At 41.3% G+C, this 20878-nt stretch overlaps 1 protein-coding gene across 4 annotated transcripts; it reads right to left on the reverse strand.

The window, feature by feature from the left end:
- Positions 1-3917: 3917 nt before the first annotated feature.
- Positions 3918-15295, reverse strand: ccnl2.S (cyclin L2 S homeolog). 4 transcript variants are annotated; one of them, XM_018227886.2, is made up of 11 exons: positions 14996-15283; positions 12543-12617; positions 12264-12373; positions 11675-11795; positions 10128-10192; positions 8616-8715; positions 6538-6642; positions 6189-6330; positions 5983-6100; positions 5729-5821; positions 3918-5038 (listed from the first exon to the last, which is right to left on the reverse strand). In XM_018227886.2, exons 1-11 carry the CDS (start codon positions 15230-15232, stop codon positions 4699-4701), a joined length of 1506 nt encoding a protein of 501 aa, XP_018083375.1. In that variant the 5' UTR covers positions 15233-15283; the 3' UTR covers positions 3918-4698. The 4 variants fall into 4 exon arrangements, 3 of the variants coding, with proteins under 3 accessions (XP_018083375.1, XP_018083379.1, XP_018083378.1); XM_018227890.2 differs by lacking the exons at positions 10128-10192; positions 11675-11795; positions 12264-12373; positions 12543-12617; positions 14996-15283 and adding an exon at positions 9437-10114; XR_005963070.1 differs by lacking the exons at positions 3918-5038; positions 5729-5821; positions 5983-6100; positions 6189-6330; positions 6538-6642 and adding an exon at positions 9437-9561 and having other exon boundaries at positions 14996-15295.
- Positions 15296-20878: the final 5583 nt, after the last annotated feature.

The raw sequence follows: 20878 nt of genomic DNA on the forward strand, positions 1-20878 counted from the left end.
TCGAGCGACGTGGCCCGCCCATTTTGCGGGTAGCACCTCCCCTTTTGCAGCGCGATATCACCCCTTTTTGCATCATGGCCAGCCCTTTTAGTTCCTGCCCGCCCAGTGGCCGGTAAAATTTTTTTTACAATGGTAGCAACCCTAGGCGTGCGTAACACGGCGACATTCTTGACCGCGCCCATTTTGTGACCACACCCCCTAATTACCATGTTCATTTTACATAATTTGGCAGGTTATGAAAGTTTGAACACATTTCTGTGGTTTTTATATGTTATTACAGTTTTGCAAATGAAGGCGAATTGCCCTTTAAGCTGTGAGTCTTCATTCTTATCAAACTGTTACCAAAGTATGTTAAGTATCTATTCTGGGATGTCTGCCAAGACCCAATTAAGTTAGAAACTTTGTATCTGTTTATGGCTGTTCAGTGCAGCAGATCAAAGAGAAACTCTGGATTTATCAGTACAAATCCGTGACAGCGGGTTGAGCTGTCAAAAGTGGGGCTGTCCCGTTCAAAATGGGACATTTGGGAGGTATGCCTATAAAGTGTCATAGAAAGTCACTTCTAGTGGGCTGGTAGGCACTCTTTGGGCCTCTATGTGGGCTGATTGGGCTTCTGTGTACCTGAAATGCCAGGGCCTATTGTAAATCTCAGTCCAGAACTGCCCTAGTGTTGTCACCTTTTCTGGAAAAAAATACCGGCCTTCCTATATATTTATCTTTTCTTCTTATTAATAACATTGGGAATCAACCATCATTTTTACCGGCCAGGCCGGTAAAATACCAGCAAGGGGGCAACCCTAACTTGCCCCCAACCAGGCCCCCGATTGGATTGCAAAAAGGTCCAGGCATTTCAGGTACAAATGATCAGATGACAATCACGGGAATGCAGGTGGGTGAGGACCACATCAAACAGCCCATATGTGGGACTGTTGTACCGGGCCTGGTCAAATCCTGATCTGGAGGGAGGGTCACTTACATAAATGTATATCAAATGCAACGTTTCAGCAATGGAATGACTATTATTGGCCCCCTTTACTTTGGGAACAAGCCATTTGCTATAAACACATACTGAAACTGCATATCAACAAGACAAGGAGCTCCCACTGCCCCCTTATAGTTCCTGGACCACCAGTGGTTGCAGGGTCTCTTTCCTCAACTTTCCCCACTTTTTTTTAGTAAAATGATTGGTGAGTTTCAATCATGGTAGCTGTGGTTGAAGGAGAACCAACCCCTTTATATTAAAACCCCCTACCCCCCTACCCGACATAGGCCCCCCTCCCTGCTCCCCCCTGGCGGAAACTTACCTTACCTTCATCTTCTGCCCCATTCGTGATGTGACCCTGTCCCCTTTTGCGTCACGACCCATGGCTCCGCCCCCTTTTTACACCACAGCATGCCCATTAAATTACCGCCCCCACCTCTGGCCGGTACATTTTTAAAAAAAAGTTGGCAACCCTTCCCCCAGCCTAGGTGTTACGCTCGATAAACGCCCCTAACTCTTTACTTACCCCTCGTTGGAGATTCAGCGAATCGGAAGTTCACGGGCGTCATCTTCTTCTCTTCGGTAATCTTCGTGACGTATTTGCTGTAACGGCGCATGGGCAATTGAAGCAGTCTGACTGTTTTTTAACAACTGCGCATGAGCCAAAAGTCACAGAAGTTGTTGAAGTGCCGGAAAAAGACCCGAAGATTACAGAAGAAAAGAAGATGGCGCCTGTGAACCTCGCGTCGTTTTGATTTCCGAAGTCGCCCGAAGTTTCCTTGTGAGGCAACTTCGGGCGACATCGGAAATCAAAGCGCCGCGAGTGCATTAGCGCAGGCGATTCTACATTCAAGCAGTCCCCTTGTTGATCCAACATAATCTCCTTACCTTTGGAACTCTTGCTATTCCTGCACCCACACCAGTGTGTTATTTGCATCTCTTTGATATGGACATTACTGTAGCTGCAAGAATTGTTTTACGGCAGGATGACTGTTGTCCAGGCTTGCACCTGCACAGTTGCCACTGAACACCAGATATCAGTTAACCCATTGTGTATGGTCAGGGCCGGGCCAAGGGGTAGGCAGGGTAGGCAACCAACTAGGGCGCAATCACTGGGGGGGCACTTCTCAGGGAATTTTTTTTTTTTCTTTAGTTTTTTTTCTTTTACTTTTTTTTCATTTTTACTATTCAGTTTGTTTGGCCTTTATTAATGGCATTATACTTTTTCAAAATCACATTCCCAAACACCCTCTGAGGCTTGTTTTAGCCTATTTAAATTGTAAAGGCACTCCCCCAACCTGGAGTGTGACTTGGCTTCTTCCATGCTGACGCACCGATGCGCATGTGCAGTAGGCTGTGGTGTGTCCATACATTGGGAGTCAGTCACATCATTGTAACAGATCTGTGCGCGCTAGAGGGAGAAACTCGACTCGAGCTGAAGACCTGTCCTGCTGGTGCTGGGCTTTTATTACTCCCCTGACCGTGACTGACGCTTGCTGTCACAGATACAGATCGTGGGGGGCTTGGTACTGAGGAATGGGAAATATTGATGGCTGCTGGGCTGACACAGGTACAGGTGAGAGTGTGGGCCTGGGTAGTAGTATTGATGGATATGACTGGGCTCATATTTGGCTGCTGCCCTGGGGGCAATATTGATGGCTAATGGCTGCTGGGCTGGCACAGGTATAGGTGGGGCTTGGGCAGTATTGATGGATATGGGCTCATTGCCTGGTGGCACATGTACAGATGGGGCGGGGCTTGGACCTTGGGGGCAATATTGATAAATAATGGCTGCTGCCACCGGTACAGACTAGGACTTGGGGCAAAATTGATGGCTAATGGCTGCTGGCACAGTTATGGTGGCAAGAACCTTGGGTCAATATTGATGGATATCATATTGGCTGCTTACACAGGTACATAATGATAAGGTGGGAAATGCTAATGTTTTGGCACCCTTGCCGAGGGTGCCAAACTACCTTGGCCCGGCTTACTGTGAAATATCCAAAATCCAGTACTACAAGCATTTCCCTGAATTTTACATTTTTCCCCGATCCCCTGAAAAAAAATATAATGGGGGTTCTACTGTATAACAATACGCTTTGTAGAATTTCATAGGATTACTCCAATGTTGCAATGTTTGTATCTGATCATAACGCTGTGCCTGGGGCCTCTACAAGCACTGGCTGGGCTAAAGGAAAACTATACCCCTGAACAAGATCACCTGACCAGAAATACTGCAGCTCTAACTGTAACAGGAAGAAGTGTGGAAGCAAAAGACACAACTGTGTTATTTGGCTCATGTGACCTAACAAGTACAGTTTGTTTGGTATGTTTGTGTGCACGGTGAATCGTACGATCCCAGGGGGCGGCCCTTATTTTTTAAAATGGCAATTTTCTATTTAGGATTACCCAAAGGCACATACTACTAGAAAAGTATATCATTATGAAAATTAGGGATGCACCGAATCCACTATTTTGGATTCGTCCAAACCCCCGCGGAAGATTCGGCCTAATACCGAACTGAATTTGAATATGCAAATTAAGGGTGGGAAGGGGAAAACATTTTTTACTTCCTTGTTTTGTGACAAAAAGGCAAGTGATTTCCCTCCCCGTCCTTAATTTGAATATGCAAATTAGGATTCGATCCCTGAACCCTGGATTCTGTGCATCCCTAATGAAAATGGTTCATCTACATGAAGCAGGGTTTTACGCGATATCTTTTTATAGAGACCTACATTTTTTTGGGGGGGGGGGGGTATAGTTTCTTTAAGCGCTTAAATATAGCAGCACTTTTGCAAACCGTGTATGTGGCCCCAAAAAGATCTGGCATGCCTGCTTTAATCAATACTGACCGGTTTGATAAAACATCTGGACAACATTGCACAGCATTATGTGTAAAAGGATATTAACAAGGAAGTAACCAAAACGGCAAATATAAAATTTCATATTTTAATGAGAAATACAGCGTAGATACCAATAAAACTGATATAACCGTGGCTGTGGTTGGCTTTAATATATATATTAAACAAGCAGAATGACAGCTGTTGGCCTTCTTTAAGCCATCAATTTCCTGAGTACACCTGCATTTTTCTAGAACACTAAAACCCTTCGAATATGAAATGTGACTGCTCGTGACCTGCACGCAGCTTTTAATATAAAAAAAATGACATGAAAAAAAAATTCAAAAATACTTTACAGAAAAATTTCTGGGGGGGGGGTGAGGAGGAAGGTATTTATTCAGACAAGTCCTTAATAAGTAACAAGCAGATATTTTAATAGATATTTTTTTGTTTCCATGGCAAGCAAGATCACTCTTTGGGTATAACCTAATATAGGTATACTCAGCATTACGAAGGGGGTGTTACATTTCTAATGTATTGGGACAAAGGGAAAGTATGCCACTTGCCAATAAAGTCAGTTTTTCCTTATTTCTTGAATGCTTATCAAAAATATGACAACTGGCAAACCATATCTGCGACGCTCATTTGCTTAACATGATCACAGCAGCAAGTCAACCATTTTTTCCAATAAAATGTTAAAGGCTTAATAAAAGCCACTGCATAACTAGCACCATAGGTTGTCATCATTGCCGTGTAGTTCTTAACGAATTGGACATACAAATATAATTTTCCTGCAGCTATTTCATACACTTGGCACATTTAATTCAGAGGTAAGAAATGCCAGAACAAAAATAAAATAAATGTCCAGTGTGAGTTTTATCTTTTATGATGACTGTGGCTGCGATATTCCCGGTCATAGCCTCTGTGACTAACTCTCTCATAAGACCGTGACCTCTCTCGTCTGTAGTAGTGGTCTTTTTTCTTGTATTTTCCAGAATCTGAACTATCACGGGAACGACTGTGAGAGGGTGAGGAGCTCTTGCTACGGGACCTTCTCTTATGCCCCTGGTTTTTAGAATCACTACTTTTCCCATACATATGGCCTTTTGTGCTTTTGTAAGGGCCACTGTTTGGTTTACGAGGCGGAGAGTCACTACGGCTTCTTGAATGACTGCGAGACTTTGAATCGCTGGATGGAGAATAGCTCTCACTTTTCCTGAAAAATTAAAAGAAAACCGGTTTTACCATATAGTTTTTAGGATAATGTGTCAACTGTGAACACAGACTTCTGTGCTGCGTATACTGCAACCCCACAAGGAGAAGTATGTATGTACTTACAAGCATCAACAAATTTAACCAAGGCATAAAATAACCCAGTAGCACAGCATTAAAGCTAAACAGAGAGGAGGTTTCTGCAAAACCATCCACACAAGTTTGTCAGCTCAACTGTTTACAAGGGCACAGTACTTGTATTCAAAAATACATGTCCATGGGTTACACTTATAAAAGGTAGAAAAGGAGAAAGTAGTAGAAAAGGAAAAAGCAGCAAAAGATTAAGTAATGAAATCACTGGCTTTTTTGCAGGATTTAGGATTTTAGTTGTTTAGTGTAACAGAAATCAGGACTAAAACAAGAAATGATTGACAACTTGTAAAGCAATTTCCCCCACCCAAGAATTTGAATATGCAAAGTATGGATCCAATTTGACCAAATCTTTTGGAGGAGGACTCCGCATCAATCCAGTGCAAAAAAAAAAAAAACAAACAAAAAACAATGAGTTTGGTGCATGCCCATTGATATTACCAATGTGTGAAAAATAAACTAGTGTCTTTAAATGACAAGGATCCATTTATTTCCTTTTGAGTGTAAGAAAAAAAAAAAAAAAAAAAAAAAAAAAAAAAGTTACCTTCTTTTAGGTGACTGGGACCTAGATTGAGAACGTGAGTAGCTCTTATCTCTAGTTCTGCTGCCACTTCTGCTTTCCCTTCCTTTAGGAAGTCTTAAAAAACAAATAGATGAAATAAACTGCAAAGTTTAAAGGGGAAACATTTTTTAATGTTCCAATGCCATCACATAAAAATGCATCAAACACTGTAAATAAAAAGGCTTTTCATGTCTGCAGATATTTTAAGTTATAAAAAGGTAAATATTTTAACATACCCATTAACAGGGCTGGATGACGTAGGTCGCTTTGTCCCATCAACTTTCCTTTTACAGTTTTTCAGTGCATGAACAAAGAGAGGTGAAGGCTTATTTGCTTTTAATTCCTTTGGTGAGTCTGTAAAATTGGAAATATAGTGTTAACTCAGGAAAAGCTCAAAGCCTACCAAAACCACCCCCCTAAACAGTTAGGATTACCAAATTACCATTTTTCAAGCTGGGTGAAAATTCTGGCGCATTGTCTAAAAGGGGTGTTCCATCAGGCAGCAGTCCTTTTGCCTTTGCCTTAGCTTCTTCAATAAAAACTTTTCTTTTCTCCACTTTATTTTCAAGGAGAGCAAGATCTACCTGCAAAAAGATATTAAACGGCTTAAAACATTGCGAAGGTGTGTTTCATCAGCATATGTAGCAAGTAATCACTTGATGTGCTTTATACCTTCATTTATCTACAAATTGAGCATATAGTAGATTTGACAGAAACAGGGATTGAGGAGAAAATCAAAGCAAAAAAAAAACAAAAACCCGTACACAGAACTCCAGGCAGGCCAGTTATACCTTTTTGCGGGTGTAAAGTCTTAAAATCTGTAGACATATCTCCTTTATATCTTCTTCTGATGCACCAAATAAATAAAACCAGTGAGGACAATTGGGCAGAGGGATCTAAGAAGAGAAACAAAGATTAACTAGCAACTGCAAACACGGACACAACCTTATAGCATTTGTATAAAAATAAGTTATCTGCTGGTTTACACTAACCCCCAAACGATAAGCTCAGTGGTTAAGCTAAGGCAAATGTCATGCAGTGCTACGATAATAAATAGTTTGATTTTCCTAACCTTACAGATTTTGGCTATTAGACAGTACACCATGGGAGTGGGTAATGGTAGACCATGATCTACCAGTAAATCTTAAGGCCCTGGTCGCACAGAACAATGGCTGCGCTACTTGAGACTGCAGTTTTTCTGTAGGCTGAGATAAATGGATCCATCCGAAAATAAAAAAGCAGGCATTTTCAAGCAGAAGCCATAATTGTCAAGACAGCTATTAGAGGCAGAAAGGAGCAGATCCACTTCTTTCAGCCGGAAGAAAAATGTAGGTGGGGGGAACAGAGCCAACATTCCATGTGCTTTAGAAATGATATTTCTACATGGCAAATAATTTACTAGTAGGTGTAGTAGAGTAATAGAAAACCAACAGACTCAACAGACAGGATATACATGCTGCTGATTCTGTGTAAATGAATCATTAATTAAGGCTTGTTCCAAATAATAGCAGTGTAGAGTTCAATTAGTGAGGTCAATCATTCTGTGAAAAAACAGGTGTCAATTACAACACTTTCGGTTACACAAAATGCTAGACATTTTTGAAACATTTTGTGGGGAACCTTTAGTTTACCTAGGAAAACTATATATATTTTTTTTTTTTCAGGAGAACCTGAAAGCATATTTAGGCATCCTAAATATGAACGCCAGGGATCTAATGAATTGCTTGATGCCGGATATGCATAGAGACTAATAGAAATGGATATATAGCAGACAAACTTTCCATGGGCATGAACAAAGAATAGCACGAAATACAATAAAAATCACTAAAATCCAACAAAACCACAAAAATAAATGTTTTCTCGCCTACTGTAATCACCAGTCAGAAACAGTATGAATATTTTAGCATGGCCAAATAGGTTTTACAGACAGAAATAAGCAAACACCTACGCAAATCTAAAAATGCAATAAAATTGTTAAAAATGTAATATTGCAATAAAATCTCTGAAATAACATACAAAAAGGTATTGCGCAGTGCAATTAGCGAATACGCTATTCGCAATAAAACAGTTTTCAGGCAAAAAAATAGAATATGCAATAAGAAAAAAACAAAATAGTGAAAGTATGTGTACAATTGCCAAATTGCTTGTTGTATGCAAGCGTGTAAGTGCCCCCCTTGTTTCAACAAGACAACGACCCCAAACACACCAGTGAATGAGCAACATCTTGGTTCCAGACCAACAACATTGATGGTACAGAGTGGCTAGCACAATCCCCAGACCTTAATCCAATAAAAACTTGGAAAATGAATTGTGGAATGTAATCCAATCATCCTGGGCTGGAATACCTGTTCACATGTGCCAGAAGTTGGTTGATTCCATGTAACACAGATGTGCAGCAGTTCTCAGAAACATATAGATTAGTTCAGTGATTTAAAGGAAAGCAAAATCTTGAATCATTTTTCAATTCATACAGTGAAGTTTGAGCTCTTTTTTTTTGGAACAGCCAATATTCACACTGCTATTATTCTAAACACAACTATATAATTTAAGTTAGTATTATTAGACAGGTTCACAATATTAACCAGAAGACGAGAACTAAAAACCTTTATCTATGAACCACAAGCCAGATCTATAGTCACAGCTGAAATCTTTCAGCAGAAATTTAACTTTCATCATACCAACCCACGGGTACTGGATTCTAGCCTTACAGTATGCAGCCCAACAGTGTGAGCCAAACATATTTCCCACAGTTACAAGTACTAGGCATGCCAACAGCAAACTTGATCAGATTTGTCAGATTCTAGTCTATAGTTAAATAGAACCCATGTCTTTAAAAAAAAAAAAAAGGATATGGAATGGAGTCACTAACCTCTAGTGTTCTAGCAGCCAAGTAAATGCAAGCACATGCAATGGTTTCTGGATTAAACATCACAAAGACATCAGTACGCAGACTGTCATTCATGTAGTTCCTGAAAATACAAATTCAGCAGTTTTAGTACGCTAGTTGACAGGCCTTCTAGGTATAAATCAAATTGAATGCAAACTAGTAACTTCAGTGAGGTGCAAGATAAAGAGGGTGTGCAGAAATTATAAACTGTGAGGATGGAGAACCGATTTTAACTTTTATTTGCATATTTTATAAGTCCAAAAAAGACATTAAGGTTACTGATCACCAGAATAAGTGTACACCACTCTCAATCTAGCAGTTGGCTGTAGCAAGGTTAAAGTTTCAATGCCAAAAATGTCCAGTTTACCAATTTTCTGCTGAAGCATCTGAAGAACGAATTAAACAAGCACAAGGACTTCATATAAGCAGCTTTAACAGAATCTTTAAATTAGTACGATTCATAGTAATGAATACTGAAATTAAATTATGTCTAAAGTTTAAAAAACATGCTTAGTTAAAATTAACTCATCTGAATAGTTAACATTTACAAGTCCTATTTATTATCACAGACAATAAAAATAAATGTTGCAGTAGGTTGGAGACTTTTCTGCTACTCAATAGGAAGAGAGGGAAAAAAACAACAGGGTGTTTTACTGGTAAACATTGAGCAAAAAACGAAAACAAAGGTTTAACATGTATTGCATCTTAATACATAGCATTGTAAATGATTAACAATATTGAGACAATAGAAATATGAAACCAAATAAAGCCGCAGCCACATTGCTCCGCTGCATGTATACCACCTGACCAGAGGCAGCCTTCTTTCTGGGGAACCTGCTTGGGATTGACTGAAGACGGCAGCTATCCCTGCACCAAAGGGCTTGGACAGCAGAGGAGAAGTCTTAGTCACTTACCCTCAGAGGCTAGCCTTTGATCAAAAGAGTACAGAAAACAAAAGTTAAAACAGGCTCTCCATCCTATGATTACAAAGTACCAGTTAGATTAGTCAAGTGTATCCCAGAAAATAATACATCCCACCCCTTGCGACAAACAATGAATACAGGACAGAACACCTTGTTTATCTGCAACTTTTTTCTCACTGATGCTTTGTATATTAGGCACAGATTTAAAAACAAGTGTAGAAAACCTAAGGCAGCCAGTCACAAGTATGACGTTATTTAGAAGTGAAGTAAATACTAAAGAATAGGCATGGTTTTACAGAAGCAAACTTGTTATCTTCCAGGTTAACAGCACTCAGAATCTTTGCTCATTACTCCAAATAGGGGAAAGCTGAAGAGATTACAGAGCAGCATTTCCCTTCAGCCAATGGTGCTCAAATCTTGAGTGAACAGTGGGAAACAGCTGCAATTGTGAGAATTTAAATACCTTTTAAGTCAACAAGATACATACCGTATATCAGTCTAAAGCCTACATCCCCTGTAATCCATAGAAAAGTTAACAACGAAGGCACAATTATCTATATAAGACACTTACCATGAAGTCTGGACCAGATGTTTATTACGTTCACACTCCAGCACTTGGAGATACATAACTATTATCTGGAAAAGATAGATTATGCCAGAAAATTAATCTTTTGTGTTGCACCCCAATGTGGCCATCATTTACAGTGGTGCTTGAACATTTCAGAATGCTATATTTATATATGAATGTGACCTAAACTTCAGATTTTCAAACAAGCCCTAAAAGTAGAAGAAAAAAAAGCTGGTTAAACAAATATTATTGTATTTGGTCATTTATTTATTGAATAGAAAAATGATCCAATAATATCGTTGTGCGGCAAAAGTAAGTGAATCAGTATGCACTTTTACGCAGTATTTGGTGTGATCCCCTTGCCCAATAATAACTGCAACTAAATGTTTATGGAAATTGCTGATCAGTCCTGCACATCGACTTGAAGAAATGTTAGCCCTTTCCTCCTTACACAACAACTTCAGCTCTTGGATGTTGGTGGGTTTCCTCACATGAACCTCTCACTTTAGATCTTTACACAACATTTCAATTGGATTAAGGTCAGGACTTTGACTTTATTCTTCTTTAACCATTCTTTGGTAGAATGACTTGTATGTTTAGGATCGCAGTCTTACTGCATGACCCACTGTCTCGAGATTCAGTTCACATACAGATGTCTTACATTTTTATTCAGAATTCTCTGGTATAGTTCAGAATTCATTGCTCCAGCAATGCCCAGGCCCAGATGTAACAAAATAGACCCAAACCAGAAAACTCCCACCATTTTTCTCAGATGGGATATGGTTCTTATGCTGGAATGCAGTATTTTTCTCTCCAAATGTAACACTCATTTAAGGCAAAAAGTTCTATTATGGCTTCATCTGACCACAAAACATTCTTCCAGTAGCTTTCTGGTTTGTCCACATGATTTGTAAATGGTCAGCAATATTTTTGGGGAGAGAGCAGTGCCTTTCTATGTGCAACGCTGACATACACACCATTGCTGTTCGGTGTTCTCCTGATGGTGGACTCATGAACATCAACATTTCCCAATGTGAGAAAGGCTTTTCAGTTAGCCTGGATTCCTTTGTAACCTCTCGACTATTAGATGGTCGACCACTTCTGGGTAACAATGAATATCCTCCATTCGTTCACAATCTGTCTGACTGTTGATTGGTGGAATCTAAACTCTTTAGAGAAAGTCTTGTAAACTTTTCCAGCTTTATGGGCATCAACAACTCTGTGGTCCTCACACCTTTATTTGAGCCATGATAAACATCTATTGTCATCCGTGAAAACAGCAGACTTTTTATCTTATAATTACAGGATAATCCTAACGATACACTTATTTTTGCCATATGCTGTGTTATTGAATCTTTTATTTTTTTCAATAAATATATGCCCAAATATAATATAGAAAATTTGAAAGGGTTCACAAATGTTTAATAACCACTGAAGAGTTCAAATTCACTTCAACCACACTTTAGAATACCCCCCCTTCTCAGAAGTTTTTTTTAACACAGGTCAGGAAATTTCAGCTTCAAGTCAACTGCAAATCAATCCATACACACCTTATGTGGATGCTTCACATGCACACAAAAGCCCAGTTCCTTTAAGATTCGTCTCTCTGCTTTTATTATTTGATTCTTTAAATTAACATATTCTTGGTCCAAAATTAACGGTGTTGGCTTCCTGCAACAGAGTTTAACAAAAGTGGAAAATGAGTAGAAAAAATATGCAAGCTGGAAAATGCTATATTCTTTAGCTTACGGGAACTAAAGTTGCACACAAAAACTAACAGGTCTAGTGTTCCGACAAAGAATATAGGCTGCTGAAAAGGTGCAATGCAACCTTTACTTGGAACTAAACTTCTGCTGTAACATAAATTCTGTTTTAAATTGAAAGGATAGTAAGATGCTGTACCGGATATCTGTGGTGGCCACTTTCATTTAGTTAAAAAATAAAAAAAAATTTTTGCAAAGATTTCACTGCTGGAGAATCCTATACACTAGATTATTTAAACAGTGGATACTAAGCTGCTGCATAGGACAAACGCCATGATATTTCACACTAAATGGTGCATTGGAATGACGTGTTTTGTTAAAGTGTATAAGCAAGACATTTGAAGACCACATAAATCCATTTATATGGGAAACTTACTGCTTCTCACGTAGATGACGAAGGCGATGGAACACATTTATCACATCCCTTATCCGTCTTGGAGCCTCCTCAATTTTGGATGCCAAATGAACACATGCCATTGCAACATGCTGGGAGAGGAAAAAAAATCCACTTAAGGTAACAAAAGCTAGCCAAGTATATGTCAAATTATGAAAGTACTACATTTTGAAAGATCTGAATCTTTACCATTTAAACCAGTTACTGGATATTTGTTAGGTTTGTATAATCAAAGCAAGGCTGTTAGATGCATATGCTTACCTCCATTGAATGTTTTACGAAAGATTTTGTATAGAAGAAACGTTGAAACAACACCTGCCCTGTAGCCATGGCCACCTGAAAGAAACAAAATATATCAACATTTTAAAGGGATGGATAACCAATGTTTTAGGTAAAGTTCACTAAACCATACAGAACAGTTATCCTTAGAACTGCATTACTTGTGAATAGTCCATGATGTATTTTTCTGCTAAACTGGGAAGGGAGGGATTTCCAGCAGCATAACAGCTTACTGCAGAACTCCACCGTGTTACACATGTATACGTCACCTCCTGGGTACATCAAATCATCTTGGTTTCCTAGTAACATTACTCAGATCTTATTATTCCAGCAAAGGAATCCGTGATCAAAGAGGAAGGTCTCAAAATAAATTGATATTTTAAAAAGTTTCGTGCACTCTTTATAACAGGGATCTAGGGGAGAAAAGCCTGTATATACACTAGAAGCCTCCTGCATGTGTGGCAGCCTGACCTATGGCCAGCACTAGATGTTAACAATGGTTCTTGCTTTCTGAACATGGGTCTGTGTGAAATGCAGCAAATTGCTTTTGAACTGATCCAACCTGTGCTGAAAGGAATAGAATATTCTTGCAGCATAAATTCCTCTGTAAGGTAAGAGGCAATATATTTGTATTTTTCAAAATTGCACACACAAAAACAAATATGAGGATATTAGAAGTAACCTCGGCCTTGTGCTTTTCTATGGTCCTGGAACTCCTTGGTGACTTATAATATCCTTCTATTTTACAATAAGGAGTACTTTATTCACTATATATCAACCAAGTGAGTATCCGCACTCCAAAGCCCATTATGTCTGAAGGTAGAACACTTGGTTATAATATGTATACAAAATTCCTCTAACTGGCACATCCTTGTAAAAACGTTGTCTTTTTATTAATGTTGCATTTTATCAACATATTGGTCCTCATTAGAACCTTTCTCAAGGATATATAGAGCGCATTGTTTTGCACTGGTCACAATATATAGGGCTATTTTTTTGTGTGTAATTTGTCAACGTTGAAAAATACAAATACATAGCTTTACTTCTTTACTTTTACCTCAATCCCGTAGGCAATAAAAAGACTACATGTTGCCAGTTTCACTCTGGACTAAAAATCATAATCTTTTAAAAGGTTTGTAGCTGCCCATAGCTCTGGATTTCAAATGAGGGATGGTCGTGTCCCTACCAATCACAGAACAGCATTCATACCAGCAAAGAGCATCAGTTCCCCGTCAGGTCCACCTAACTGGTTCCTGCTGTATAGTACAGTGTGCAGAGTTTTGTCAGCTCCCTGGTACAGCCTGGGAAAGCTGGTAGTGGCTTTTTTAAAGGAGACATATAGGCTAAATGGAAAAAAAAAAAAAAACTAATTTTGTAGGCAATTAAGTAGTATATGGTGTTGCTTTTACATGGTGCTAAATATTATCTTTAAAAATAGCCCCTTTATTGGAGCTCCCTATAGATGTTCTCTGGTCCCTGTCTGTGTTTCAAACGTGGGGTGGGCGTGTCCTAATGGTCCCTGAGAAGCACAGTAGGAGGGGGACAGCCAATCACAGCCCTGCTGTCACACACGCACAGACAGGCTTCAGTTTCCTATCAGGTCCTGCTAGCTGCTGAAAGGAAGTGGAAGAGAAGGGAGGGATTATTAGGGGTTTTGCAGAAATATTCAATAAATCAGCCTGAAACGCTACTTTTTTAAGCACAATTCTTCAATATCTAAATGAGTATAATGTATTGGTACATTTTTATTTTACACAATATGTCTCCTTTAATAAATCAGCCCCTCTGCACATTCCTTCTGTATTTAAAGCAGTACAATCCACTGGCACATTATTATTATTTTTGACACTACATATCAGAGCAATAGTGCTGCTGGAGGAGACTGGAGTTGATCAGATTTTCTTTTAAGGTGCCCATACACTGCTCATAGGCAAAGACTGGCCAACGAGTTCTGTTCATTAGAGCTTACAATCTACATAGCAAAACAAGCGAATCAATGAACTCACCAGATTAAGAGGCTAGGGTCTCTGCAAAGCTCTTAAACACTGCCTCAAGGTGTAAACAAAGAAAATCTCTCTCACACAACATTCATAGAGCTGCCAAGATAAGTAGCAATCCATTGTTAGAGAAGATTACTGGGGTCTAAGAAAGACCCCAAAACCGGAGAAACACGCAGTACTGCCACTATAAAGCCCATTCACTATATACATTGTGTTTATTTACAAGGGACAGCCCTGACCAATGGTCGTATAACTAGTACGCCTGACTGGGCCATTAGTTGACGTATTGTACGCCTTGAAACTCCAGCTCAGGCTTTGCCCCCCAAACTAGGCCGCAGTATAGGCCAAGCACATAGACGGACAGCCGGCCCTGTAACGCCTCAGACGAGCACTCTCCCATCACCGTCACACATTAACAAGTAACAAGGCACTTACCTGCGGAAGTCGTAACAAAATGCCGGCTGCCTGGACCAACTCGCAGCCCACACAGCGGAGGTCGGTCTCTGTGTTCGCGTCTAAACCATCCACGATGGAAGGCGTTAATGCGCACCTCTCTTCGGCCATGAGACAATTCTCCAACGAGATCATAACACCAGAGTACAGTTTATCACCGATAAGAATTCCGTCGGAAGCGACAGCGCTGGAATTAGCCGCCATCTTCTTTCCTTCCATTAATTATTTTGCAAGCCGGCGCTCCCAGTCTTCGCTCTAGAAAATGCCGGCACCTCCCCTACTGCGCGCCTATTGGCTGTTATAATTATTGCGTCTACATTGATTGGCTGAACAGCCTGTCAATAAATTCTTTGTACTTAAAAAACAAATAATCCTTTGACGTCAGAAACTGCGCCACTCTGTGAACTCCTCCCATTTCCGCAAGAGCGACGTAAACAGGAGGCACCGAAAATGCGAGGACGACACCTGCTGTATGACTTGTTTGTGGGAAGTGAAGTCTGTTCAGAGGAAACATCGCAGTGACTTCAATTAGTTCCAATTGTAAATGAATGGAATATGATTAAAAAAAGTTAACAGTTTGCACAAAACGTGTTTTAGTTGTGCTTCATACTGTAGCAATGTTAGTGTTGTGAATTCCACATGATTCAGCGCCAGACTCAAGCTGCCTATACACATCTTAACCTTGTCATTTCGCACAATTAATCAGATGGGCACCATGAGTAACGTGTAATGGATAAAAGCCACACAGGCAAGGGAGCAAGAAAAGTACATTTCCATTGAGAGTCCATATACATTGGATGTGGTGCTGCCAACTCGAGTGCACTGAAGAGCTGCTCTGCTCCAAATTTTGCATGACGCACTAATTACTCCTCATATTTCACATGCATTTCATCAGGGCCACCATTAGAAATCACGGGGCCCCATACAATAACATTTTTGGGGCCATTTGGAGCCCTAACCCAGATCCCACCCACTCCACATCACAGTTAAAAGACCACACAGACATCATCGCTAAAAAAGGTAACCGCCCCACACACACAAGTTATAAAAAGCTATTGGTGACCAGGGCCCCCCCATATGTTAAAAAAGAAAACATTGCCTTCCCAGAGACTGTTATCCCACTGTTACTATAGCTCCATCTCTCCCTACTATACCTGCTATCCCACAGTCACACTCCCTTCCCAAAGACTGTTATCCCACTGTTACTATAGCTCCATCTCTCCCTACTATACCTGCTATCCCACAGACACACTCCCTTCCCAGAGACTGTTATCCCACTGTTACTATAGGCACCATCTCTCCCTACTATACCTGCTATCCCACAGTCACACTCCCTTCCCAGAGACTATTATCCACTGTTATTATAGGCACCATCTCTCCCTACTATACCTGCTATCCCACAGTCACACTCCCTTCCTAGAGACTATTATCCCACTGTTACTATAGGCACCATCTCTCCCTACTATACCTGCTATCCCACAGTCACACTCCCTTCCCAGAGACTATTATCCACTGTTACTATAGACACCATCTCTCCCTACTATACCTGCTATCCCACAGTCCCTTCCCAGAGACTATTATCCCACGGTTACTATAGACACCACCTCTCCCTACTATACCTGCTATACCACAGCCACAGTCCCTTCCCAGAGACTATTATCCACTGTTACTATAAACACCATCTCTCCCTACTATACCTGCTATACCACAGCCACAGTCCCTTCCCAGAGACTATTATCCACTGTTACTATAGACACCATCTCTCCCTACTATACCTCCTATCCCACAGCCACACTCCCTTCCCAGAGACTATTATCCCAATTACTATAGGCACCATCTCTCCCTACTATACCTGCTATCCCACAGCCACACTCCATTCCCAGAGACTATCATCCCACTGTTACTATAGACACCATCTCCACTACACCACTGTGCAGATCTATGTCATGGTTCCTTACTGAATATGCAGTACTTTAAACTTGGAATCCTAATCTGTGCAAGTCAAGTAAAACTGGCAGCATTATCTGTGACGAGCCCAGAGCTGTTGAGGAACAGGCAAACCACACCGAGTTAGAAGACTGCTGATCCCCCCCATGCTGCGGATGAGAGTTAGCGAGTAGGAGTGAGCGCAGCATCTGAGGGAGGGCGGGCAGACATATGCAAATCAATAGCCAGCTGCTGTCCTATAGGGAAGCACATAGCAAAGGGGGCGTGCTGGAGAGGCAGCAGATTCCCACTGACTCGCTTCCTACAAACTCCAGGGGGCCTGCCTCAAAAAGTGCAGCACTGCTGGGCCCCTCTTCTGGCCCGGTGCCGCTACAGGAGTACCCCCTTGATGGCGGCCCTGCATTCCACCACTAGTGCCATAAAGTTGAGCCCCACCTGAGTCAGTCCTCTTAGTTTGGTGCAATTTCACTGTCGAAATTTACTGTAACACTGCACAAATATTGCATGTTGCACTAATTTCATACAGTCCAGACAGAGAAGGTACGTGCCTGGCAGCCCCTCCCCCACCCAGCTTTGCGCCCTAGGCAAATGCATACTCTGCCTACCCCTAGTTCCGGCCCTGGGGACTGCCAAGTCATGTTCTCTTGGGGAATTTAATGAGTGAAGTGGTTGCTTATGCCATTGGTATGTGAGCACTCAATAGCACTAGCAATACATCAGGCAGCGGCGATTCATGGAATGCTTCCGCCCAATGCCGCCCCCCCTCCTGCTCCGCGATTTCAACTTTTAGCGTCCTGTCTGGACTGTCCACGTCAGTTCGCTCTTGCGCTTTTGTGTCGATTTGGACATGCGCTTCTGCATCGATTGGCACATGCGTGCGAGTGTCTATTCACACATGCTTGCTCCTCTTCAGCACCACTGCCGGCCAGGTTGCCTAGGTTGCCTGCCCACCCTGGCCCGGCTCTGGCAGTCCCACCAGATAAAAACCATCAACCCCCACCCAGCATTGGTCAGTTAAAACTTAATAAAAGGCCAGGGGATATTAGTGTCCTACTGGTGTCCAATAAATTTCCCTGGTAAGGAAGGAACAGAGGTATGGCTTTCCAAAGAAAGCTAGTCCCCTCAATGGTCACCACCTGTCACCAGCAGATGCAGTCAGTCATACCTCTTAAACTGAAAGGCCTTCTTTATTTGGTCAGGCTTCTTTGTAAAGCTGATAAGGTCCAGTTGCACCCTTTGTTGCTTAATTGCTATGTATTATTACACAGACTGCTTGTAGAAAAAATGCTGAACATATATGGGTCAGCATGTGTCCATTTTACTGTCACTTTTGGACTTTTCATACCACTAACCTCTACATACATCACAAAGTCCACTGCAATGTACGCACAGAGTTGATCTCACCAGGATTTTACCTGATGCACCTTCACAAATATGATATTCATTTTACACTTTTTTGCCTTAGAAATTACCCCAGTTTTGGACACATTCATTTTAAGTCCATGACTTCTCATCAGAGCAAATAACAACCAAGCACTTGTAGATTTTATATGGAATCTTTATTATTTTTATAATTGAAGAATTTAATTAAAACAAAAAAGGAACACAATGATTATTCTGGTATTTTAGGGGAGTTAAAATGTTATCAGGAAACTTTTTTAACTTGTTCATAACTTAATGATTTTAGGTTCTTTAAGGGTCAAACCCAAAATACATATTTTCCTAATAAAAGAAAACATAATTGTAAGCAATTTTACAAAATACCTTTATTAAAAATGTGTCAGTGCTTTTAAAGTTATCTCTAAAAACAATTACTATTGGAAGCAGCATTTAACTCCTATTTGTTACTTTTTAAACAATGTTGCAAAAGTCTTTGAAGATATAAAGGTTCAAACACTGCTTTCAATAACAAAACATATACAAATAACTTAAAAACCATAGAAATGTGTAATGTATATTGCAAAGTTGCTTAGAATTATGTTATCCTTTATTAGTCAAAAATGTGTTATTGAAGTTGATATTCCTTTTAACCTGCCATATTACTTTTGAAACCCTTTCATCTTATCCTATCCGGCTGACATTTTCTATGTTGGAATACAGGTATGGGATCTATTATCCAGAATGTTTGGGCTTTTCATTCTTTGAAAAAACCAAAAAAAAAAACCAACTATATTAACAGTAAAGAAAAAGGTATTAGCATAAATCCAAACTACCATTAAATACAACGCACTACACAATGCATTACTACACGAAAAATATTATGTAAAAATCAAGATGTAAGAACTGGCAGATGGCAATACCATATCATACCGGTATAATAGTAAAAGTTTAAGACTCTACTCCTAGCCAAACTTTTTATTCACTTAATTCCTGTTTATTTTAAAGCTGATCCAAAGGAAGGTGAAAATAACCCCTGTGAGGCTGTGTCCAATGTGCCTCAGAAGGGGAAAAAATTCCTTCCTGACTCCAAGATGGCAGTCGGACTAGTTCCTGGATCACTAATGTATTATGTGTAACTTTATTTATCTTTTAAATATCTAACTTTCTTATAGTATTCAAAACATCTTAGATAAAAGAAGAGGTTTGGTGTGTTACAATTTGGGGTTGGAGTGTAACTGGTGAAAATGGCTATAAGTAAAGGTCAATTAAATGGGCCGGTGGCACAGGTCAAAATAGGTTTGGTGTGTTACAGATTGTAAGGGAAAGATTAGGGGGCTGGTGAACATGGCTATAAATAAAGGTACATTTAATAGGCCTGTGGCGAGGGCCATAGGTAAAGGCCAATGGAGTGGGCCAGTGTTGGGCCAGTGGCTAGGGCTAGAGGTAAAGGCCGATGGAGTGGGCCAGTGTTGGGGGCCGGAGGCGTGGGCCAGATGTAAAGGCCAATGGAAAGGGCCAGTTTTGGGGCCCGTGGAGAGGGCCAGAGGTAAAGTCCGATGGAGTGGGCCAGTGTTGGGGCCGGTGGCGAGGGCTAGAGGTAAAGGCCGATGGAGTGGGCCAGTGTTGGGGCCAGTGGCATGGGCCAGGGGTAAAGACCGATGGAGTGGGCCAGTGTTGGGGCTGATGGAGTGGGCCTGTGTTGGGGCCGGTGGTGAGGGCTAGAGGTAAAGGCCGATAGAGTGGGCCAGTGTTGGGGCCGGTGGCATGGGCCAGAGGTAAAGACCGATGGTGTGGGCCAGTGTTGGGGCCAATGCAGTGGGCCTGTGTTGGGGTCGGTGGTGAGGGCTAGAGGTAAAGGCCGATGGAGTGGGCCAGTGTTGGGGCCGATGGAGTGGGCCTGTGTTGGGGCTGGTGGTGAGGACTAGAGGTAAAGGCCGATGGAGTGGGCCAGTGTTGTGGCCGGTGGCGAGGGCCAGAGGTAAAGGCTGATGGAGAGGGCCAGTGTTTGGGCCGGTGGCGAGGGCCAGAGGTAAAGGCTGATGGAGTGGGCCAGTGTTGTGGTCGGTGGCGAGGGCCAGCGGTTAAGGCCAATGGAGTGGGCCAGTGTTGGGGCCGGTGGAGTAGGCCAGTGGCTAGGTCCAGAGGTAAAGGCAAATGGAGTGGGCCAGTGCTGGGGCCAGTAGCGAGGGCTAGAGGGAAAGGCCGATGGAATGGGCCAGTGTTCTAGTCCCTGGATTGCTAATGTATTATAAATCCATCTGTATTATGAAACGCCTCCCAATCAATTTTACTGCATTTAGCTAAATTTGAGCAGACAGTGTCTCTGAACACCACAGAATTCATTTGGCTGCTTCTGTCCTGTGTCACATCATGGATAAACACTAGTGTCCCAGTGCCACTGGCAGCCATGCACGCCCAAGCCATCACACTGCCTCCGCCATGTTTTATAGATGATATGGTATGCTTTGGATCATGAGCTGTTCCATGCCTACTCCATACTTTTTTCTTGCCATCATTCTGGTAGAGGTTTAGCTTGGT

The sequence above is a fragment of the Xenopus laevis genome, chromosome 7S (genome assembly GCF_017654675.1).
Source record: "Xenopus laevis strain J_2021 chromosome 7S, Xenopus_laevis_v10.1, whole genome shotgun sequence".
Lineage (NCBI taxonomy): Eukaryota > Metazoa > Chordata > Amphibia > Anura > Pipidae > Xenopus > Xenopus laevis.

Bases quoted from the DNA above. Each gene is read 5' to 3' on its own strand.
- ccnl2.S (XM_018227886.2), bottom strand. From the start codon at position 15,232: ATGGAAGGAAAGAAGATGGCGGCTAATTCCAGCGCTGTCGCTTCCGAC. The intron at 12,618-14,995 runs GTAAGTGCCTTG...TGTTTCTTTCAG, and splicing joins TTTTGTTACGACTTCCGCAG to GTGGCCATGGCTACAGGGCA. The intron at 5,039-5,728 runs GTAACTTTTTTT...TTAATTTTTCAG, and splicing joins TCCCAGTCACCTAAAAGAAG to GAAAAGTGAGAGCTATTCTC.